The sequence below is a fragment of the Zonotrichia leucophrys genome, chromosome 5 (genome assembly GCF_028769735.1).
Source record: "Zonotrichia leucophrys gambelii isolate GWCS_2022_RI chromosome 5, RI_Zleu_2.0, whole genome shotgun sequence".
Classification (NCBI taxonomy): Eukaryota; Metazoa; Chordata; class Aves; order Passeriformes; family Passerellidae; genus Zonotrichia; species Zonotrichia leucophrys.
The window spans coordinates 59,991,576-60,015,720 of NC_088175.1; the positions used below are offsets into that span (position 1 = coordinate 59,991,576).

At 52.0% G+C, this 24,145-nt stretch overlaps 2 protein-coding genes and 1 pseudogene across 2 annotated transcripts in view; 2 read left to right on the forward strand and 1 right to left on the reverse strand.

Annotated features, from left to right (window-relative positions):
• Positions 1–1,142, reverse strand: part of TXNDC16 (thioredoxin domain containing 16) — a 44,788-nt gene extending 43,646 nt beyond the window's left edge. The window contains exons 1-2 of the mRNA XM_064715970.1: positions 1,063–1,142; positions 347–593 (exon numbers count right to left, since the gene is read on the reverse strand). The gene's annotated coding sequence lies outside the window, so the exon portion shown is untranslated. The remainder of the gene's footprint in view (positions 1–346; positions 594–1,062) is intronic.
• A 171-nt stretch (positions 1,143–1,313) lies between these two features.
• GPR137C (G protein-coupled receptor 137C) lies at positions 1,314–23,520 on the forward strand. Its single transcript, XM_064715972.1, has 7 exons — positions 1,314–1,791; positions 9,608–9,651; positions 10,296–10,524; positions 12,819–12,968; positions 13,487–13,609; positions 13,704–13,819; positions 21,711–23,520. The coding sequence occupies exons 1-7, from the start codon at positions 1,459–1,461 to the stop codon at positions 21,847–21,849; spliced, it is 1,134 nt and encodes a 377-aa protein (XP_064572042.1). The 5' UTR covers positions 1,314–1,458; the 3' UTR covers positions 21,850–23,520.
• On the forward strand, positions 16,839–19,024 carry LOC135449222 (splicing factor 3A subunit 3-like; annotated as a pseudogene).
• Positions 23,521–24,145: the final 625 nt, after the last annotated feature.

Here is a 24,145-nt window from a genome sequence, read left to right on the forward strand (position 1 = left end):
CCTGCAGCATGGAATGGAGAAAACCTTTAAGAGTCCAACCATTCCCCCAGCACTGCCAAACCCACCACTAACCCATGTCCCCAAGTGGTTTGTGAACATTTCCAAGGACAACGAATCCACCGCTTCCCTGACAGCATCACCACACGCTGGAATCACCATCTGCTGGGATTTCCACCTGCTGAATTCCAACCCTTCCCTGCTGGAACCAGCATCACCCACTGCTGCTGCTGCTGCTGCTGCTCCATTCAGTCTCCTTGGGAACCAGCCCCCCGAAATCCCCGGAAAGCAGCCGGCACTGGGTGCACATCACCGAGCAAGCTGCGGGCGGCTCAGGGCCGTCACCTACCTGGTGTCCCGAGGCTTCAGGCCGATGTTCTCATCCCTGCTCCGCGGTACTGGGACAGCACCGAGGCGTCCCTCGGTGCCGGCTGCAGGGCTGGAAAAGCCGGGATGGGCTCAAACAGCGCGGGTGGGTCTGTGCCAACTGGGGAAGGGATCCCTGAACCCAGCGAGGCCTCTCGGTGTCCACCGGAGCTGGGAGCTGCTCACAGCGCGGCTCCCTCAGCTGTGCCGGCATCCACAGGGATGGCCGCCTGCACGGAAGGAACAGACGGTCCGTGAGGGACACCCGGACATCCTCAGCCTGGAACGCGGATGTTCCCAGTCCATGAGGGACACCCGGACATCCTCAGCCTGTAACGGGAATGGTCCCGGTCCGTGAGGAACACCCGGACATCCCCAGCTTGTAACGGGGATGTTCCCGGTCCGTGAGGGACACCCGGACAGCCCCAGAGACGTTCCCGGTCCATGAGGGACACCCGGGCAGCCCCAGCCTGGAATGGGGATGGTCCCTGTCCTGTAAGCGACACCCAGACATCTCCACAGAGCCTGAAGCGGGGATAGTCGCGCACCCCGACTCTGCCTGCGGAGGTGCCCAGATCCCCCCAGCTCCTCCATGAGACCTCTCAGCGCTCCCCTCACGGCCCCTCTCAACCCTTCGCTCTCCTCTCTTATCCTTCTCATCCCTTTCTCCCCTTTCCCCGTCCGTCTCTCATCCCTTACCGGCTCTCAGAGAAGGAGGGAAAGAAGGAAGGATGGCGGGCGGGCGGCGCCGCCAACCCAACAAGCAAAGCGGCGGCGCGGCGGGGGCGTCGCGCGGGTGATTGACAGGCGGCGCTGGCCAGTGGGCGCGGCGGGTGGGCGCGGCGAGGGGCGTGGCCGGCGAGCGGCCAATGGGGAGCGCGCGCCGCCGCCCCTCAAATCAGCGGGCTCAGCCGGCTGTCCCCGGCACGGAGTTGTTTGGCGGCGGGCGGGCGGGCGGTGCAGCCGGGCGGGCGGGAGGAGGAGGAGAAGGAGAAGAAGAAGGGGGAGAGGGGGGGGTTCTCCCCTTTGTTGCATGGGGGTGTCCAGCCGGGGCTGAGGGAAGGCAGGGAGGGGGTCGGTGCCTCCCGCTGCCCCATGGCCCTCGCTGAGGGGGCGGCCGTGCCCTACGCCGTGGAGCTGGGGCTCACCGTGCTCCACACGGCGCTCTACGCCGCACTCTTCCTCTTCGCCTACCTGCAGCTCTGGCTGCTGCTCTACTATCGCGAGCGGCGGCTGAGTTACCACACGCTCTGCCTCTTCCTCTGCCTGCTCTGGGCAGCCCTCAGGACCACCCTGTTCTCCTTCTACCTGCAGAATTCCCTGCAGGCCCTCCGCCTCCAGCAACCCTTCGCCCACTGGCTCCTGTACTGCCTGCCCGGCTGCCTCCTCTTCTCCAGCCTCTGCCTCCTCAACCTCTATTTCGCCGAGGTAAGTTTTGCCTTTTGGGCAAAACCCCTCTAAAATTCTCTTTCCCAAACCTCCACCCTGCGGGACAGCGGGGTTGGAAGCTCCTCTCCAAAGTTGGAGCGCCCTGGAGCCGAGGCTGTGGGGTGGGATGGGGATGTGAGCGCCCAGGTGAGGTCAGGGGGCGATCCTGAGGGGCCGATCCTCCGGGACAGCCTGAGGGGGTGCGGGGCTGTGCCCGGAATCCCGGCTGGGAGCGGGGCACAGGGGTTGTGCCCTGAATCCAGACTTTGGGACAGCCTGAGGGGATGCAGAGGTTGTGCCCTGAATCCAGGCTGGGGGGATGAGGCACAAGGATTGTGCCCTGAATGCAGGCTTGGGGAGAAGCACAGGGATTGTGCCCTGGATGCAAGCTGGGGGGGCGGGGTGGGATTTGGGGGGGATGGTGTGAGCTAAAAGTGTGCCCACAATCCCAGCATCAGGGCTTTGGGGTGCAGGGCTGTACCCTGCCTGCACACCCCGCCTGGGGGGGACAGCACATGCCCTGAATTTGGGATTTGGGGGTGCGGGGACATGCCCTGCTCCCAGGTGGGCTTCTCCTCTTTGCCACCCAGACCCACCGCGGGGTGTTTGTGCGTGTGTGTATGTGGGGGGGCATCACTTGAGGGACTGTTTTGCATCTTTTTGGTTATTTTTTAATTGATTCCCGTTCTGCAAAGGGGACCAGAAAGTGGCAGCAGCAGGGGCTGCTCTGGCCTGGAGTGATGCCAACCATTACGTCACCAGCCAGAGCCTCTTCTGCTATTGTTGCTGCGCTCCCTCCTTCCCTCCATCGCTCCGCTGCGAGCCCGGCTTGTTGTTCCGCAGCTTGTCAGACAAAAAAACCCCGAGATCCCTCGCACAACAGCCCGGGGCAGCCCAGGGGGGCCCCTTCCCAGCGCCGGCATCGCTGCTGGGACAGTGCGGAGCCGCTTGTTATTGTCACCGAGCCGTGTCCCTGCTTTTCTGGGCTCCCCATCACTCGTGTGGTGATTTTTAGCCTCCTTTCCCTAGTCCTTCCACTTGCCTTTATCTCCTAAAGCCCTGGCTCTCCCCTCCCCATCCTCCTCCTGAATATTTTGTTTCTGCTCCAGTTTCTCTTGAGCAGCCCTTTGCTTCGCCTGCCTCCCGGTTCGCTGCCTATTTATGAAACAAGTCACCACTTTTTCCTTCCAGCTTTGTTGTTGTTGTTGGGATTCTTTGCTCTGCAGCTCTCAGCTGTTCCCCAGCCTCACAAAGGAATGGCTAGCACACAGAAATCTCTCCAGTGTGTCACCCACGGGAGTTATGATTTCATTTTCCCCAGGACACCAACATTCACATGACACTTGGAGCACGGGGGTTGTTCTGCTGTTCTGGTTCTTTTCCTCCCCTCAATAAACACCTGGAGGCTTTGGGGGTGAGCTGCCTGTTGCAAAAGGTGCTGTTGGTGGAGTGGCAGTGGAATAACAAATGGTGCATAGAGTGCACAAATCCATCTTGTCTGCCTAAGGGAGCCTGAGCTCCCAGTTGCTCCAGCCAGCAGGGGTTGGTGTCCCTTGAAAGGCAGGGATTGTGTGCTCTGCTCCACAGAGTGGCTGGATTTCTGGTTTTCTCTAGGTCACTGGATTTGACAGCAGATTTGCCTCTCTGCAGGCTTGTTTAAAGGTCCTCTTCAAGTAAATCCAAATAGATTGCCAGGCTTCTCCTCCTCCCACGATATCTGTTTTGCACTGAACTCTGCATGTATCCCACTTCTTTCTCCTTGAAGACCTGGAGCCAAGGGAAATCCTGTCTGAGGAAATAAGAGCTCTGAATCTGGAGTGGGGAAGGATAAAGTGACTTATAAAAATGGGTCTGCTTGCTCAGCTCCAGGGAGGGCCTGACACCTCCCTGGAACAACCAGGAGGGGTGTCCATCACTCTGTGGGGTTTTTGGGAGATCTCAGTGGTGAAGCTCCAGAGATTTGGAGGAAAAAGATGGAAATCCTGGAGCTTTTGTGGCTCCCATGCTCTGGAGGTGACTGGTGTGTTTACTGGTGTGACTCCAGCAGGATGTGCCCATCCTTTCCCAGTTTTTAAGGCCCAGCCTGGGGAAGGACTCTGAGCTTCTGCTGCCCTGGGGGTGGCACCCTGAGCTGAGATGCCCTCAGATAAAAGCAGGAGCTGCTGCTCATTGTCCCTGTGCACAGAGCCTCCTTTGTGGAGATGCTGGAGGAATGGCATCTGGGCAAGAAAATGGCCTGTGCTGATATTTGAGCTGTTCTTGCTTGATTTGCAGAGCCCCTCAGGCAGCACAGAGGCTGAGGATGGAAAGGTGCTGGGGAAGAAACTCCAGGAACAGATACCTGTGGGGAACTGGCATTACTTCACACTCCAGGCTGTTCCAGGGCTGAAATTCAAATTTGCTGAACTGCCTGGTGTTCCTCCTTTCTGTGGGGACAGCTTGTCCTCTTCCTATGCCATGAGATTGCTGAGGGGATGCAGAGACCTGACAGAATCAGTGTGGGATGTGTATTTATTTTTCATAGAGTCCCAGAATGGTTTGAGTTGAAAAGGACCTTAAAGCCCATCCAGGGACACCTTCCACCATCCCAGGGTGCTCCAAGCCCTGCCCAGCCTGGCCTTGGGTATCAGGGATCCAGGGGCAGCCCCAGCCTCTCTGGGCACCCTGTGCCAGCCCCTCCTCACCCTCCCAGCCAGGAATTCCTTCCCAGTCTCCCATCCATCCCTGCCCTCTGGCAGTGGGAGCCATTCCCTGTGTCCTTTCATTCCATGCTCTTGTCCTCTCCAGCTCTCTTGGGATGCTTTTTCCACCTGGAACATCCCTTTAGCTTGGGAGCATCTCTTCCTTTCTACTTCAGCTTGTACCAGAAGGAGTCCTTTCATGGCAACCTGGAGTTCAGAGTCCATCAGGTCAGAATTGCTCAGATCCACTCCCAGTCTTGCCTCAAGAGCTCTGATGTCCAACCTGGGATGCTCCTGTGCTGCTTGAGCAATGCCACCTTTCCCAAGTGGCTGCAACTTCTGCTTTTCCCCAGCTCTTTGTCAGGACCATGGAAATGGAAATGCATGGAAGGAGCTCAGGGGATTTAGCCTGGAGCAAAGGAGGCTCAGGAGGGACCTTGTGGCTCTGCAGAGCTCCCTGACAGGAGGGGACAGCCAGGGAGGCTTGAGCTCTTCCCAAGGGACACGAGGAAATGGCCTCAAGCTGTGCCAGGGGAGGTTTAAATGGGATATTTGGGAAAATTCCTCCATGGAAAGGAGCTGCCAGGGAGGTTTGGAGTCCCCATCCCTGCAGGTGTCCAAGCAACCCCTGGGGGTGGCACTCAGAGCTCTGGGCTTGTGACAAGGTGGGGATCAGGCACAGCTTGGGCCTGATGGCCTTGGAGGTGTTCTGTGAAATGCATCCACAACAGCCTTGACCTTAAAGACCTTCCTGAGCCCTTGGCAGCCCTGGCTGTCCTGGGAACCAGCAGGGATGGGTGAGGAGTGCTGGCCTGGTGGGGCTGATGGTGTGGGTGGGTTTCTCCAAGTGCTCCATGTGAGGAGATGCCATCAGCCCCTGTCGTCCCTTCCTGCTCTAATTGTGCTGCAGAGAGCATCCAGCCTGGGAGGTGTTTGTCTGTGCTCTCCTGGATCTTCTCAGATGGAAAACTGGGAAAATTTCATCCTTTATTTCCCTCTTTCACCTTCCCTGTGCAGCAGGCACCCTGTGCTCAGAGGGACAGCTGGGCAGGGATCTCTGAAACTCCAAACTGCTCCATCCCATGGCTGGTGCTTCCCATGTTTCCCAGAGGAACAGGTGGCCCTGCTGGGCACCAGCTATTCTGGGAAAGGAGGGAACATGCAGAGTTGCAGCCTGTGTTCAGGATGGCATGGAATCATCTGGATATTAATGTGAGGATGGTGAGAGATCCTCATGGACACTTCCAGCTTTTCCTCCGTGGGCTGAAGCTGGGGTTTGCACACTTGGTACAAGGTGTGATCCCAAAATAGTCTGTGCTGTGCTCCCCTCATTGTGTGGTGAGCAGAGGGATCTGTCTGGGATGCTCCTGCAGCTGAGCTGTGTTGTGTATTGTGTCTGCAGAGCCCAAATTTGTATTTATGAAGCAAAAAAAAAAAAAAAAAAAAAGGATTTGATTCCAGTGGACACCAAGTTCCTGGATCTTTCAGATCTGCTGGAAAGTAGCTTGGTTTTGGTCCAGCCAGAGTGCCTCATTATAAGGTTTAAGGTTTAAGATCCTGGCATTGGGAGTGGTCCTTGGGTTCATCTGTGGGATCTGGGATGTGTCACTTTTCTTCCCTTAGCAGCTGTGACACCTCCAGTGCACCTTCTGAGGGTGAGTGTGTCTCTGAACACACCCTGGGGGCTCTCTGGGCTGTGATGTGAGCAAGGAAATCACTTTTATGGGATAAACCCACCCCAAAGCCTCCAGCATCCCAGAGGGCTTTGGGGTCCGTGGCTCATTTCAGCCTCACCCTCTGGCTGATGTGGAGTGCTCAAGGGATCCATGGCTCTGGAAAGGCACCTGAGTGTTCCAAACTGCTGTGAAGGATTTGTTCAGAGTAAATCTTCCCAGTCCTGCTGCTCTGTGCTGCTGGGACCTCTGTTCCCTCTTTTCATGCTGGATTTCTGGAGCTGGGCTCAGCTCAGATTTGAAGGCACCATTCGGTTTGCAGGGATTGCTGAAGCACAGGGGTTTATTTTTCCTGTGTTTCTGAAGAACAGGATTGCTCCTGAGCTTTCTGTGCTGGGTTTTTCACCTCAGAACCTCTGCCTGAGCTGTCCTTGGGCTCTGGGAGCAGCAGAGCCCCGTGCTGCAGGCTCAGAGCTCATCTCAAGGATAAGAACCCAGAGTCACCCTGAGCACTCTGCTGGTGGCACCTCCTGACCCAGTCCCTGGGAAGGAAAAGCAACCTTCAGATAACTTATCAGCCTGAATAACCAAAACCACCAAAGCAGAGGTGGCTGTTCCCTTCCTGAAGTTATTCCTACAACTATCCAGGGGCTAATAAAAGTGTAAGGCTGGAGCTGTGGTCTCCCTCTGCTTTCCATGGCAGCAAGCCAAGCATGAGGCTCAAATTGCTGTTGCACTCTTAACCCTGACTCAGCTTTGTGTGCCTTCATCCCTGGGGCTGCAGGGGAAGGTTTGGCAAGAGTGTCCTGCCCAAAACAGCATCTTCTGTGAGCCAGGGGCACTTCCCTGCTCAGCTGAGGGGCTGGCAGCACGACATTCCCAGCTGGGACACAAACCAGGGGCTCTGCAGGGCTGGTCAGGGGTTACAGCAGGAGTGCAGATTGCTCAGGGATTTCCATGCTCTGCAATGGGTGCAGAACCAGGAGTGCAGATTGCTCAGTGGTTTCCATGCTGCTGGGATGGGTGCAGAACCAGGAGTGCAGATTGCTCAGGGATTTCCATGCTGCTGGGATGGGTGCAGAACCAGGAGTGCAGATTGCTCAGTGGTTTCCATGCTCTGCAATGGGTGCAGAACCAGAGAGTCAGATTGCTCAGGGTTTCCATGCTCTGCAATGGTGCAGAACCAGGAGTGCAGATTGCTCAGGATTTCCATGCTGCTGCATGGGTACAGAACCAGGCAGTGCAGATTGCTCAGGATTTCCATGTCTGCAATGGGTGCAGAACCAGGAGGGTGCAGATTGCTCAGTGATTTCCATGCTCTGGCAATGGGTCATAACCGCAGGGTGCAGATTGTTCAGTGATTTCCATGCTCTGCAATGGGTGCAGAACCAGGAGTGCAGATTGCTCAGGGATTTCCATGCTCTGCAATGGGTGCAGAACCAGGAGTGCAGATTGCTCAGGGATTTCCATGCTCTGCAATGGGTGCAGAACCAGGAGTGCAGATTGCTCAGTGGTTTCCATGCTCTGCAATGGGTGCAGAACCAGGAGTGCAGATTGCTCAGAGGATTTCCATGCTCTGCAATGGGAGCACAACCAGGAGTGCAGATTGCTCAGTGATTTCCATGCTCTGCAATGGGTGCAGAACCAGGAGTGCAGATTGCTCAGGGATTTCCATGCTCTGCAATGGGTGCAGAACCAGGAGTGCAGATTGCTCAGGGATTTCCATGCTCTGCAATGGGTGCAGAACCAGCAGGAGTGCAGATTGCTCAGGGATTTCCATGCTGCTGGGATGGTGCAGAACCAGCAGTGCAGATTGCTCAGAGGATTTCCATGTTCTGCAATGGGTGCAGAACCAGGAGTGCAGATTGCTCAGTGGTTTCCATGCTGCTGGGATGGGTGCAGATTGCTCAGTGATTTCCATGCTGCTGGGATGGGTGCAGAACCAGGAGTGCAGATTGCTCAGGGATTTCCATGCTGCTGGGATGGATGTTCAACCAGGAGTTCCCCAGCTGGATGTCACCAATGTTTGTTTTGAAAGGCCAAGAGGAAACAGTCTCATGTTATGCCAGGGAATATTTAGATCCTAAGTGGATGTTAGGAAAAAATTCTTCACTGAAAGGGTGGTGAGGTGTTGGAACAGGCTGGTCAGGGCAGTGGTGGAGTCTCCAGCCCTGGAAGTGTTCAAAAAACTCCAAGTGGATGTGGCACTTGAGGGCATGGTTTAGTGGTGAATGTGGTGCTGCTGGATTAATGGTTGGGCTTGGTGACCTTGGAGGGCTTTTCCAGCCTCGGTGATTCAGTGATTCCAAAGTGCCTGAATGTCACCCTCAGCAAACAAGGGAGGATTCAGGGATATTTCTGGTTTGGAGTATCCATGTGGCCCAAATGATGAGTTTTAGGGCTCAGAGTGGATTGTGCCACACTCCTGCCCTTCTGTGTGCCAGGAGAAAGGGACAGAGAACATTCCTGAGGCTGGACACCTCCCTCTGCTGAAGAACCACAGCTCATTCCTCACTCAGTTCAGCTCATCCTCTCTCAGCAAGAGGAGCCAGGCACTGGAAGTGGCTCTTGGAAGGGAATCACTGAAGCTGCCCAATGGCCTTTGAAATGCTTGGAAGCTCTGCAGTGGCTCAGACAGCCCTCAGATCCTGGAATGGCTCTGGGAATCCCCTTGGCAGCAGCCTGATTCCTGAAGCTCGTGTGCCATTGCTGCCTCAGTGCTGACTTGGAAGCAGGAGCCAAGGAATCCCACCAGGATAAAAGCTGCCTGAGGATGCCAGGGAGGAGATGAGTGATCCTTCACTGCTGACAGGGAAGGCTCCTTGTGGGAGAAGGGAAACTGAGCCTCCACAGCTGAGCAGTGATCCCACAGGTGCAGCTGGGACCGCTCTGGATGTGTCTGTGCCTCTTCCCAAGTTCCTTCAAAGTCTCCATTCAGAGCTTTGCCTGTGGCTGAGTGGGATCCCAGCTCTGGGATCCTTCCTGCTGGGAGCTGGAGCTGGACACAGCCCTAATCCAGTCCTGAGCAGTGTGAGCACAGGCTCCCTGTGCCTTTGCAGCAGGAATTCACATCTGAGCTGTGACTTGGGAGTATCTGCACCTTCCTAAACTGTCCCTGCTCCTCTCACATGGAAATCCAGCATGGTTGAGGTCCTAAAATAGCCCAAAACATTGGGAAAAGGAGGTGTATTTTTGAAGGATGCTAAACTCCCTTCTTTTCTTGAAGTCTTCAAGGTGTGGTGTTAAAGTGCTTGTCACATATGGGGTGTTAAATATGTTTATGGTTTTGGGAACCTGTATTTGGGCTGGGCTTCTACAAGGAGAAAGTGCCATTGTTTTGGGTCCAGAGCAGGAGTTGGTGCTGATAAATAATAATAACCAGCTGGGTTCTGATTTCCCTGTTTATCTCTTGCCAAAGTTGAAAGGAAACCTAAATTAATCCTGTGCAAATCTTTCCTCCAGGTCATCTTCAAAGTGAAATGTGCAGCTGAATTCAACAAGTACAAGTAAGTGCTGCTGTCCTGACCTTGCCTGCAAAGCTGGTCCCAGGGGAACTGGCTGGGAATGGGAGGGTCAGCCCCAAAAATGAACAGAGCTCTAATTCCATACCTGTGCTCTGAGAAAGGAGCAGGAGTGGGAGCTTCAGGGCTGCCAGAGGAGCTCAAGCATCCCAGCTCCCCTGGGTGGACTCTTAGGGTCACTCTGAGCTGTCCCAGCCCAGCACAGATCAGCAGAACAAGGCTTGAGCAATGGGGGAACCCCAAGTTTGTGCAGCCCAGGGAGCCCCAGGGTGGAAATGCAAGCTCCAGGGGCTCTCAAGGAAGGAGTTGCAGTGGTGCTGATGACTCATGGCTTATTGACTGGAGTTAATGCAGAGCTGGAGCAACACTTCAAATCTGCAAGATAAGAACCTGACTGTCAGAAGATGAGTCTTGTAACTCATGACTGCTTACGCTGCTCATGTGTTCTGAGAGCAGCTCCAACAAATCCTCTGCAGCCTTGGGCTGCCAATACAGCCCCTGAAATTTGCTGGAATGCCTGAGCTGCCCAGCAAGCTGAGCCCTGGGAGGCTCTGCTGACACAGGAGGGAGGTGCACAATGAACCTGGCCTTGTCTCACTGACCATTTTTCCCCCTCACCATGTCTCCAGGGTCCTGCTGTACCTGGGCTCCATCCTCACCAGCCTCCTGTTCCTGGTTGTGAATTTAACCTGTGCAATGCTGATCCATGGAGAGGTTGCAGAGAAGCAGCTCAGGTGGACAGTCCTGGCCCGGGCTCTGGTCAACGACAGCCTCTTCATCCTCTGTGCCATCTCCCTGGCCTGCTGCATGTGCAAACTGGGAAAGATGTCTTCAGCCAATGTCTACCTCGAGTCCAAGGTGGGTAAATGCCTTGGGAATTCCCTCTGGGACTGCTCAGCTGGAGCTGGGTGTGCTCACTCAGGGCAGTGCTGGCCTGGTGGCACCTGAGCTGCTCTGGCTCAGATTCTCCTCCCAGTGTGGAGGTGGCAATTCCTGGATTCCTCCCTTTCACAAAGTGCATGCTCCTGCTGTGGGAGTGATGTTTCCTGCATGTTTTAGGGAAATACTTTGTCTGCAGCTTTGGCATAACAGATTTCTGAGCTGCTTCTGCTTTTCAGGCACAGAAAATCCCAGGTTTGCCTTGAAGAGAGGTTTTTCTCAGAGCAGCAGATGCAGTTTTTGCTGTAAATTTACCTGTAGCAGATGTGTCATGATTCCCTGCAAAGGGGATCCCCAGAAATCCAACTTTAGGTGGGCTCTGCTTGGGTAGGATGAGATGTCCAGGGTGAGATGAGCATTTTGGAATGGGAGGAGAAGTTGCTGTAGGTGCTGTCCCAAAGCTGGACAGCTGAGGGTCTGAACACACACAGCTCTTCTCCAGCAGCTAAGAGAGTGGAAAAGCCACCAGGATTGTGGCAGGAGGCTGCAGTCAGTGTCCACCTGAGTTCCTGGAAACATCCAGAGGAAAAAGCAGAGCACAGCCAGCTGTTACTGAGGCTTTCTCTAGGAAATGTGTGGCTCCTTGAGCAGCAGAGGGCATCGGTGGCCTCTGGGAGTGCAGGGGGTGAGGGCTGGCTCTGTGACAGCTGTCCAGAGGCTGCAGGTGGCACCCAGCTCTGCAGTGAGGCAGGGACAGAGGAGCTGCTCACACCCCTGCTGGCCTGGGCCTGCTGTCCAGCTCTGCCTGCCTCTGACACCCATTAACTCACCCAGTTCCCCCAGTGCAGCAACTTCCTCTCCTCAATGCCTGAGGCTGCCCCTGGGCTGTGTATAATGTGCTCCAGGGAAGCCTCTGCTCTGCACATGGATACTCACCCTGCTGAAGGTCTCTGCCTCCCTCCCCTGCCTTGGGGGCATCCTCTGATGTTCTGTGAGGGAAATTGCTGCAGAAACAGGCTGGGGATGAGCAGAAATGTCACACAGATGCCCCAGAAGGTTGTCCTGCCCCTGAACTCAAAGGCACACGGCAGGGCTGGAGGTGGGAAGGAGGTTGGACTGCAGCCAGCTCCTGTCCTGGGCTCCTTGGGAGCTGCAGATTTGCTTCAGCAGCCTTTGTGCCTCATTGTGCTGCCCTGAGCACCACAGGCTCAGCTTCCAGTGGCAGCAGGGTGTGTGCTGGGCTGTCACTTGTCTGTTGGCACCTCTCTCCTGCTGACTCTGAGCTCCAGATCTAGGAAAATAGAGCTGGGATGTGCAGCAGAGCACTGGGATGAGCTTCCCCAGCAGGTTCTCTGCTTAAACACAAAGGCAGCTCAGGTGCTGAGGGGTGTTTTGTCCCTCACTGTGACTTGCTGCCTCCCAGCAGCTATTAAAGGGATTCATGGATGGATTTAACAAATCCTGGTTTGTCTCAGCATTTCTGAATGGTTTGAGTTGGAAGAGATCTTAAATCCCATCCAGTTCCACCCCCCTGCCATGAGTTACCTTTAACTATCCCAGGCTGCTCCAAGCCCATCCAGCCTGGCCTTGGACACTGTCAGGGATCCAGGGGCAGCCACAGCTGCTCTGGGCACCCTGTGCCAGGGCCTCACTACCTCAAAACCAACAATTTACTCCCAATATGCCATCTAACCCTGCCCTCTGTCTGTTTGAAGCTATTCCCTGTGTCCTGTCCCTCCAGGCCATTGTGAATGGTCTCTCTCCATCTTTCCTGTGGGTTCCTTTCAGGTACTGGGGTTCAAACTCTGGGTCTTTCTGCCCACCCCAAATACCTGAGCTCCTTTCTTAGAGCAGTGTTGGGGTGCTGGGTGGCTGCAGGTGAAAGGGCTGGGTCAACACCTCTGCAGGGTCTGGGCTGTGAAGCAGAAGTTGATTTTCTTGCTGGTTGGTTGTTGGCCTTGTGGAGATTCCCAGAGGAAGGCAGGGGGTGGAACAGCCTCTCCCTGGACCCTCAGTTTGGAGCTGACTGATAAAATCTTGCCAGGGACACTCCAGTGCCTCAGATCCTTCCCTGCTCCCAGGCAGCTCTGGCTGTGTGGCTCCTGCAATGAACTCATCACATGAGAAAGCTCTTAGCCAGCTCTGAATATTTTAGCAACAACATACAAATGTTCTGGGTCATTCTTGCCTGCACAGCTGCTCATGCATTTAAGGGAACGGGGAAGAACATCACAGCTCTGTATTGAAACTCTTTTTATTTCTTCCTGTCCTAGGGAACATCTGTCTGCCAGGCTATTCTGGTGGGATCTGTAGTGGCCCTCCTGTATTCCTCAAGGGCTTGCTATAACCTGGTAGCTGTGGCCATATCTCCAGACAATGTTCCTGGTCCTTTTAACTATGGCTGGGACAACCTTTCAGACAAGGTGAGTGTGTGACCCCCCAAATCCAGAGCCAGTGAAGTGAGATGCAGTCACTCCTCATCCTGGGAGGGTGAACAGGGGGTTTTGGGGGGATGTCTGGATAGCTGAACCCCCACATGAGCTGCCTTTGTGCTCTGCTTGCTCTCTGCACCCAGCAAATCCGAGTCCTCCTCTCCCCAGCCACTCCTTCAGGAAGGATTCCCTGCTCTTCCCTTCCAGCCTGCCAGCTCTTCTTGTGAGGGAGAGGAGGGACAACTCAACTAGAGCAGAACAGCAATGCTTAATCGGGCATGGCTGTGTGTGAGGGAGAGCCACTGGTGTGGGCAGGAGCTCCCAGTGCCCTGGTGGCACCCTCTGAGCAGAACCAGCCCACCCAAACCAGCAGCAGCACCAGGTGAAGGTCGCTCTGCTGCTCTGGGGACTCCTGCCTTTGGAAAGGTTGCTCTACACTCCCAGTTCCAGCTTCTGGGAGCTCTGTGGGTGGCTGGCATGACACAGACCCCTCTGCCTTGTGCCCACAGGTGCACGTGGAGGTGAGCAGTGAGGAGTACGTGGTGTTTGGAGTGGTCCTGTTCCTCTGGGAGCTGGTGCCAACCACGTTCGTGGTGCTGTTCTTCCGCGCTCAGAGACTGAGCCAGAACCTGGTAGGCCTCAACAAGTCCCCTTGTGCTGGGAGGATGCCTGGGATGGCTTTTGGGGGATGTTTTGCTTCTGGCCTAACTCCTTTCTCCTTGGCAGACTCCAGCAGGGATGGTCAACAGCCACAGCTACAGCTCCAGGGCCTATTTCTTTGACAATCCCAGGCGCTACGACAGCGACGATGACCTGTCACGGCTCGGGGCCAGGGAAGGAGGGTAAGGAAGGGTTGTGCTGCTGCTCTGCTGCCCTCTGGGGCAGCACCAGAGCTCCTGGCTTCTGCTCCCAGGAAAATCTTTGGTGGAAAAGGCAGCTTGGGTGAGGTAGATGGGGCAGGGAGCCTCTGACAGAGCTTTTGTTCCCTTGTGCAGCTCACAAGGAGTTGCTTTTATTGGGCAGAAGTGAGCAGCTCAGAGAGGTGGATGGTGCTCACAGGTGGTGATGCAAACAGGAGAACCTCATCCAGGAGGGGTGGGATCCATTTCAGAGGGCTCTGGAATGATCTCCAGAGGGGTTTCTCCACTGGGGAGTGAGAGCTGGTGAAGTTCTGGAAGGGAGCTGGGACAAAGCTCTGCAGGAAGTGCTGGTGTGGGGGACAATGGTCAGGGATCCCCAGCAGAACTCTTGCAAGGCATCCTGGCAGCCCTGTCACCTGTCTCCATGGAATGGTTGGGGCTGGAAGGGACCTTAAAGCTCCTCTTGTTCCACCCCCTGCCATGGGCAGGGACACCTTCCATGACCCCAGGGTGCTCCAAGTCTATCCAGCCTGGCTGAAACACTTTCCTTCCTTTCCACTTCACTTCCTAGTCCCTCACTGTTGGAGTAAATCAGCTGAGACTCCATCTCCTTCATGCAGAAAGCAAATTCTTTATTCACAAAGCTGATGTTTGTAGGAAATATCAGCACTGTATTAAACCCAATTTGTCAGCAATGCAGTGAAATTCAGTTCACTGGTCAGTAAGGGCTATTGTATATGTCTATCAAATTTTCTCTCTCTAGATATGTTTACATTTTTCCTTTGTGGATTCTCATGGGGCAAATTTTATTATTTACACAGGTGCATTTGTTTTTCATCCTCAGAATAGAATGTTGTGTTAAAGGAACCTCTGATTCTCAAAATAGCTTCACATGGCAACTTGCAAATTGCTTGTTAGCTGCACTTAGAAGAAATGACAGGCCAGCTTTGGCAATTTGATTTCATAAGGCCTTTCTTTTATAATTCTTCTACCTGTCTCCAACATCTCACCCTTTTCATTAATTTCAAAAAGGCTCTGTTCTGGTAAAACAGCTTGCTCTTGGGAGGGTATTATCTCATTAAGGTTATCACTGGTTATCTGTTAGATATGGGATGAAAGGCTGATTACAATCAACAAAGCTTATCAAATTCTATCAAGTCACTGACACAGCATTTCGCAGCATGAGAAAACAAAAGATTAATGTCCAATGTCTCTTAGGGAAATGGAGATAAATGACCATTGCTTTAAAGCCAAATAGTTGAGACTCAGGAGAAGGTCCATTAGCTGGAAATGCTGATCTTTGACACCACTGAATGTCCTCCTGGATCCTGGAACAGGGAATAGCTGAGGAGGGTTAGCAGGAACTCTATACTGTGATGATGACACGAGGCTTTGTTGGCAAATTGCCTCTGTAGTTTGCAGACACAGCTAAGCCTTGGCAGTCCTGCTTCTGTTCCTGCTCTGGCCACGGGGGCTGCAGGGTGGTTGGGTTCTTTCTCTTCCACTGGGCCTCATTTTCCCAGAGGGGATGGGTGAGTGAGTGAACAAACAGGTGACCACTTCAAACCTGCTGCTGGTAAAACACAAGCACGCCCTCTCTTGAAGTCAGTGAATCAATTAGGCTTTGCTAATTGAGGCACAATAAATTGGGATTTAGATTTGATGATCTCCTTTCCAAATTTTTGATGCAAATATTGCATTATTCAAAATTCTTTGTTGTCTAAATTTCTAATGTACATATTATATTATTTGGATATTCTTAAAGCACTAAATTCTCCTTCTTTTGGCTTTTTTAAAATGAGATGCATGTCTTTGGTTATGAGCATGAGGAAACATCAAGGCAAAACCATACATGTAGTGAACAAGAAACTGACAGCAATCAGGAATAAGCCAGGTACAACAATTAATTCAGATAATACACATAATAAATAATACATGTGAAATTAGGTAATTAGGAATCTCTGAAACACTGTACCATCATCCCAGAGTCTGTGAACAGCTGACAAACCTCAATTTAGTGAGGGCTTGGATAATTATTTCCAGATAATAATTCCCAAGCTCACTCTAAAGATAGGTTCAGCTGTCATATCTAAGGGGTCAAATTGTCAAGTCAAAGTGACCTGAATCCAGTTTTGATGCAGAAAACATTGAGTTTATTGACAAATTCTCCTTCCAGGTAGAGCTAAGGCCTGGCCACAGCCCAGGCTCCATCTGGGAGGGAATTCCCTAAACACATTTTAAAGCAAGGCAATTATGAGTAAAGGCCTTGGGGTTAAAGACTAATCAAGCCATCCAGTACTTGGATCCCTCCAAAGTTTCCTTCAGGATAGAGATGCTTCAAACACAGCAAACTTCTGGAGTGCTTCTGTAATAAGTGGCAAAACCCCAAGACCAGCAGTTCAGAGGAGGCTTTCAGCAAAGCTCAAGTGTCTTTTCTTGGAAGTCTGAAAAATATTTAATTATGAGACAGCATTGGGTGAAACCATAGAGCCAGTGAGGGACTAGCCAGAGAGCTAAGCTGGTCTAAGAGATGCATAAACAAAAAAGAAGGATCCTGAAACCATATGAGTCTTTTAGATAATTACACAAAGAGATGTTAAAACATATAAGAAGCTGGCTATAAATACAGTAATAACATCTTACGAATGTCTATTATAAAATCAGTAAATTCACATCATGTAATCAATATATCAGTGGTAACCCTCTCAGGAAGTTGAGGTAACACCTTTCTAAACAGTCATGTACCTGTGAGAGCAAAATGAAACAAAGGAAAGCACTAAAACAGCTCACAATCAACAACAGCCACAATGGAGAATCATCACTGACTCTTGTGTGTTATCTGTGGAAGACAAAACAGCAGAGATTGTAACGAGCAATAGAATCTTCACAAAATCAATGGTGGACACACTGGATCTTCTTTATCCACAAACAGCTGTTTGTCAGCTTCCATCCCAGCTGTTTTAGTCAGAGTCATCTTATCTCTTAAAAGAAAACAGCTTTATATCTTACAGCATAGAAGGGTAATATTTAACTGTCTTAGATTGCAATGCAAGATGTAACCAGGTGTATTCTATCACCATCTGTCAAAACCAGGTGAGGGAGTGTTCTTTATCTCTTCCATGACCCATCCCTCATGACTCTGAGGGATAGCTTCTCTTCATGGGCCAGCTGTTAAACCAGGTGGGGCAGTTTTCTTTATCTCTTCCACAATGGATCCTCCCTCCAGGAGAAATCTTCTCTGAATGGGGCACTGAGTGTCCCTGCCTGGCTGATAAAATTCCATCATCCCACTGGGAGATGCTCTGCCCAGGGGGAGGAGCCAAAGCATTCCTACCTGGATATAATCTGAGCCTGGGAACAGCACAGCAGCCTTTTCCACTGGATTCCCAGAGGAACACCAGACACCACTGGACCTTGAGAGGACAACTACAGCCTTCTACAGGATCACCACGTTTGTCACTCCAGGAGGGCTGCAGCCACCATTTATTTGGGCAGCTACCAACACCCTGACCCACAGGCTGTCAGGTTGGATCCTGACTTTGTCTGCTTCAGCAGTAACATTTGATTTGTGAGCTAATTATTTCTAAACTTTTAAGGAACTGCTGCAGATAAAATTCAAGGTTCTAGGACCTGGTTGAGAAATGAATTGCTGCCCATAATCTTGGGAGAAGAGGAGAGCTGCAGGCACACAGGGGAGGGGATGGAGACGATCCTGGAGCAGCAGAGGCGGTACCACGAGGAGCAGGAGCAGCTCATGGACATGATGGTGAAGGAGATGCTCACCAAGAAGTCCAAGCTCCATGACCAGCTCAACTCAGACCACCACACCTGGGCCATGCAGGACAGGTACATGGGAGTGAGCAGCAGCCTGTGGGAGCTGTGTGATGACAAGGATGGTCTGCGTGAGGAAGAGCTCGGCGCCATTTCTGGGCCAAATGAATTTGTGGAGTTTTACAACAGACTTGAAGCAATTTCAGGAATTTCACCAGAAGCACCCACATGAGATCTGTGTCCCTGTGTCAGTGGAGTTTGAGGAGCTGCTGAAGGCCAGAGACAACCTGGGTGAAGAAGCTCAGAATCTGGTGGAGTTCACAGATGAGGAAGGGTACGGACAATACTTGGATTTGCATGATTGTTACCTCAAGTACATTAACCTGAGATCATCAGAGAAATTGGATTATATCACTTACTTAGCCACATTTGACCAGCTCTTCAGTATTCCCAAGGAGAGAAAAAATGCTGAATACAAGAGGTATCTTGAGATGCTCCTTGAGTACCTGCAGGGTTACACAGATCGAGTGAAACCATTACTGGACCAGAATGAACTTTTTGAGAAAATTCAGATGGAGTTTGAGAAGAAATGGGAGCATGGCACATTCCCAGGCTGGCCTAAGGAGACCAGCAGTGCCCTCACCCATGCTGGTGCCCACCTGGACCTCTCAGCCTTCTCCTCCTGGGAGGAACTGGCCTTGCTGGGACTGGACAGGTTAAAATCAGCTTTGGGGCTGAAGTGTGGTGGGACTCTGGAGAAGCGTGCTCAGAGGCTTTTTAGCACTAAAGGCAAATCCCTGGAGGCACTTGGTCCTTCCTTGTTTGCTAAGAACCCAAAGCCAAAAGGAAGCAAGAGAGACATGGAAAGAAATAAAGATCTTGCATTCCTGGAAGCTCAGATTTATGAGTATGTGAAAGTTCTTGGGGAACAAAGACACCTCACTCATGAGAACGTGCAGTGTAAACAGGCACAGACAAGAGAGGAGGAACAGCAGATCAGTGACAGCGAGAATGAAGATGAAGAAAATGAAATCATTTATAACCCTAAAAATCTGCCTCTTGGTTGGGATGGGAAGCCCATCCCATACTGGTTGTATAAACTCCATGGTCTGAAATTCAGCCCCAGCTGTGAGATTTGTGGTAACTGCACCTCCCGAGGGCCCGGGGCGTTCCAGAGACAATTTGCAGAGTGGAGACACCCATGGAATGAGGTGCCTGGGCATTCCCAACACAGCACACTGTGCCAGCCTCACACAGATTGAGGATGCAGTCTCACTGTGGGCAAAGCTGAAACAGCAGAAGCCTTCAGAGAGGTGGCAGCCTGACACAGAGGAGGAGTATGAGGATTCCTCCTCATATTCCCATATGGTGAACAAAAAGCCCTACGAAGACCTGAGGCATTAAGGGCTGCTGTAGCTGTCCCTGGGTAAAGGAGCACAGAGAAAATCTGCAGAGAGAGTGGATCTGACTTCTTCAATTTCTGGATTTTGTATGTGCATGAATATAGATTTCAAGAATACTTTATAGAATAGTCACTTTCTAGTAAGCCCCTTAGACATTGTTTTAGATAAAAACCAACAAACAAACAAAACAAAAAAGGAACAGAGGTGCAGCAGGGCAGGGGGAGGTCTGCCACACCACCCCATGTCTACAACAGGTTTCTTAGATGAACATCAATTAAATATAGATCAGCTGATGTCAAATGATGGGCAGGCAGTGCCCCAAAAAGGGGGAGGAGGGCTGAGCTGCCCTGTGCCACTGCCAGCTAGGGAAGGGACAGTTCTGTGGCACCATCCTGTGCTGCTGCACCTCTGTTCTCCCCCTAAAACACTTGTGGTTGAAAAAGAGGAGGGAAAAAGGCAAGAAAACAAACCCTAAAAACTGAACACATTTTTCTACATTTGTCTTTTGGTAATTTTCCCCTGGTAAGGAGAAAATTACCAAAAGACAAATGTAGAAAACTCTAGAGAGGCACCAAGCACCCACAGCTCTCCCCTTCTGTTTTGGAGTCTGTGAGTTCCACGGGGGACTGCTGACTGAGGGACCCAGCCCAGGTGGAGCCACTGGGTCTGGAAAGAAGCTTTGCCACAAAAATACTGTCTGGTCCTGCTGGTCCTGCAGTTTGAGCTCTGCTGGAGGATGAGACCTGCTCAGATGGCCGCCTGTCTGCGCCATGTGGGGGTAACTTAATCCTGACAGGTAATTTTGCACGAGCACACAACTAAGTCCTGGTTCTGGGCTCCTGGTTCTTCATTTGTTTCTCCACATGGTTTGACCCTAGTGCTGTGTGCAGCTCTGGGATAGAAGGGGAATGACTGACATGGGGCTGTGTGCTCCTGAGCATCTGCAGCAGGGACACACACAGGCACTGTCCCAGAACCAGAGTTGTGGATCCACTAAATACATTTACCTAATCAGGGACAGCTCCATGACCACACAACACAGTCACAAAGCTATCAGCATACACCTATTGTACTTGCTCTCTCCTTTTCCCAACATATTTTGCCTCTTCTAACTCACAGTTTGCCTTTCTTTCTGTGACATGTACGTTTCCACGCACGTGTCATTTCCACATCCCTTTTCTATTCTGCTTGTTTCCCCACACCTCAGCAGTTGTTCACTCACCGTGGTTCTTGAGGCTGCTGTCCCCACAATTTGCTGGGCCCTTCTCTCCTCAGCAGCTCCTGGGCTGCCTCACCTTCCAGGACCCTTTGGGCCACGTTATCTCCCGAGGTTTGGAGACCTCGTTTGTGTTCTGCCACTCGCAGTTTTGTTACCACACTTTCTCTCAGGAATTGTGTTCATTTCCATGCATTCCACACCCTCTGCAGCCCCTGTGCCCGGGTTCCACTTCACTGGCTGCCTCTTGTCTTTGTTCCTGTGGCTGACTGTAGCCATCCATAGCCTTTTGCTGCTTTGTAAATTCGCTGCTTGAATTTCTTTTGGTGCTGATCCTGCAGCCAGCGGTGCTGCTGGTGGTTGTGTCTGTGTGCTGTGTCTCATCTCACTGCTGTTCACTCCTGCCTTGGCCATTCTCGTGGCTGTCTCCATCTTCCTTTCATGACTTTGTGTGTTCCGTCTCTAAACCCTGTCTCACTGCCTGGTCCTGGGGTCAGCTTGGCTCATTTCACCTTTTTTTGTGACAAACTGTTCATCTCGCATCAGTCACATCTTTGGGGTCTCCACATGTTGGAATAAATCAGCCAAGACTCCATTTCTTCATGCAGAAAGCAAATTGTTTATTCACAAAGCTCATATTTTTATGAGGTTTGTGAATAAAGAATTTTATTTGTAGGAAATATCAGCAGTGTGTTAAACCTAATTGGTCAGCAATGCAGTGAAATTCAGTTCACTGGTCAGTAAGGGCTATTGTATATCTCTATCAAGTTTTCTCTCTCTAGATATGTTTACATTTTTCCTTTGTGGGTTCTCATGGGACAAATCTTACTGTTTGCACAGGTGCATTTGTTTTTCATCCTCAGAATAGATTTGTGTTAGAGGAACCTCTGATTCTCAAAATAGCTTCACATGGCAACTTGCAAATTGCTTGTTAGCTGCACTTGGAAGAAATGACAGGCCAGCTTTGGCAATTTGATTTCATAAGGCCTTTCTTTTATAATTCTTCTACCTGTCTCCAACATCTCACCCTTTTCATTAATTTCAAAAAGGCTCTGTTCTGGTAAAACAGCTTGCTCTTGGGAGGGTATTATCTCATTAAGGTTATCACTGGTTATCTGTTAGATATGGGATGAAAGGCTGATTACAATCAACAAAGCTTATCAAATTCTATCAAGTCACTGACACAGCCTTTCTTTTATAATTCTTCTGCCTACCTGTCTACCACACCTCACTTGCTGCCCAGGGGTGTAGAGAGCAGTTCAGAGCTTCTGGCTCCTGTTGACCAGCAGGGCCTGGTGCTCTCCTCTCACCAAAGCCAAGTTCCTTGGAGATACTGCACCTTCAAATTCCACCCCCTGACCAGTGCTGGGAGCAGAACTCTGGAGAAGCCAAATTATTCATCCCTAAAAAAAAAGGCACGGAGTTTTCTGCCTCTCCTGCAGCTTGGGCACCTCTCATTGTGATTTTTCTGTCTCTCCTGCAGCTTGGCCACCCCTCAGTGCTCGGGCTGCTACGGTTCCCTGGCTGGCACCGAGGGCGCCGCGGACAGCGCGCCCTTGCTCTGCGGCTCGGAGAGCAACCAGCACCAGCACAGCTCCCACACAGCTGCCCCACACAACTGAGGAGGCTCCCTCTCTCTTCCCACAGTGGCACTCGTGTATAGGATTGTAACCTGGTTTTTCCTCTTTTCCTCCTCTGCCCCCTGAAGCATTAACTCATGACACAAACATTCCACTACTGCCGCAGCCGCGCGGGGCTGCGGGCACTGCAGTCACAGAACTGTGACTTTAAGGTACCATGTAGCAAAGTGAAGCTGAACTCTCTGGAAGCTTTTTTTTTTTGGTTTTTTTTTTTTTTTTTTCCTTGGTCTGGTCTTCAAGATGTTGGCAGCTAAATGCACCAGAGCTTCCTCACTAGAAAAGAAACATCAAATGCATATTTGCACTTTTATCTGCACACTTGGAAGGAACGAATCTCGCTCGGGCCGTGCGTGGCCTGAGACTGTTCTAGTTACTGTTTTAATTGCACATCCAGAGCTGGGAGAGGCACTGTCTTCTGCAGAGATGTGTTCCCTGAAGGCCTCTGCATCCTGCCTCCCTGGGAGCAGGGAGCTCTGTCTGGGCAGGGCCCCTGGTGCTGGATGCTGGAGTTTTCTGTGCCATATTCCCACCTGGCAGGGCTGGGTGAGCCCTGGGGCTCGGGGGGTCTTGCCCTGCCTGCTGGTCCCACCTGTGGCTCAGAGCTGAGGGAGGTCACTGCTCTGCTGGCACAGGGACAGGGCTGCCTTGTCCCTGCAGGGAGAGGCTGGAGCTGGCTCAGCAGGAGTGTGTGTGCAGGAATGGGTGTGAATCCCGGGCTGCTGCACCCCCTGGGTGCTGGGAGCAGCCCTGCTCCCCCTCCTCCTTGCCCACAGTGGGGCTCCCCTCGTCCCCCTCAGTATTAAATTGCATTTAGCAGATAACCAGGATCTTTAACCAGAAGTGAATGTGAACTGCTGGGTCCCCACTGAGGTGCAGGGGGTGTGTGGCTGCCTGTGGAACGTTGCTGTTGCTGAAGGAAGGGGCAGAAACCACAGGGATGTGATCCTTGTGCTCCTTACTCTGCCCTCCCCGTGGACCTGGGGCCTCCCAGGGTGGGAGTGCTGGGCCAGGCCCCCAAAACAGCCAAGTTTGAGCTGGCCTGGGCTCTTTGGAGATGAGGCTTGGTGTTATTCCTGGGGCTGAGCAGAGCAGCTTTGCCTAAAGGCTCTGGTGCAGGGAGGGAGCTGCTCTGACCATGGGGCAAATCCACCCTGGGCCTGCTTTTAACGTGCCCGGTGGGACATTGGGGACAGGGAATGCAGTGCTGGGGACAGCACCTGGCAGCTGTGAGAGCAACCCCAGCCCTGGGGCATCCTCTCCTGGCCAGCCTGGCCCCCTCAGCCCTGGGGCTGTGCTGAGCTCGGTGTCCCTTGTGTGTCCCTGTGTGTGCCCTGTGCTCTCCCTGCTCCCCACTCCTGTCTCTTTTTGGCAGCTCTGAGCACAGCCCTGAGGCAGAGCTGAGGCCCAGCTGCTGCCCTGGGTCCTGGCAGGAACAGGCTGCTCCATCTCAATCCCTGCTTGGCTCATGGCAAAGCTGGTCAAGGGCCTGGCACTGCCACCCTTCCTTCTGCCCCCCATGAGCCTCCAAAGACAGCAAGTGACACTCGTGGCCCCTGTTCTTGCTTAAATTCCAAAGCACTAGGAGCACTTTAAGTTTTACTTTGGAGGGAAAGGAGTGTAGTGCAAAAAATAAAAAAACAAAAAAAAAAAAAAGGAAAAATAATAAAAAAAAAAGAAAAATTAAAAAAAACTCTACAAAATCCAAGGGCTACAGGCTCATTGTTCCTCTTGCACTGAAGCACACAGCCACACTATGATCTTCCTGGGGTTTTGGGAGGGCAGGTCAGGGCAGTGAGCCTCGTTGCTGATGGGTTTGGGGGTTTTCTCCTCTGTCTGGACTGACAGCTCCTGCTGGGGCTGCTCCTGTGTTTTACTGAACTCATTTATAGCTCAGAAGTTACAAGGACTTTTTTAATGCATAGTTGCCTTTCATTAAACTTTCTTTTGTTGGGTTTTTTTTTTTTGTGGGGTTGTTTTTTGGGTTTTTTTTTTTTTTTGGTATGGTTTAACAGTGTTCTGGCTTTGCAGGTGGGCAGCAGCTGCTGGCCCAGGAGCTGTGGCCAATGAATGTACCTATTTGTTCTTCACTAAACTGTAACCAAGCACTACTCTGTTGAAATAAATTAAAATAAAAAAAAGACTTTTTGTGCTGGGATGGCTCCCAGGGTGACCCAGCCAGCTCCAGGTGTTGCCCTGCCAGGACCTGGCACATCCAATTGCACTGGGGGTTTATTTTATCCCCTGGTGTTTCTCTGGTTGCAGCCCTGAGGGAGCAGCT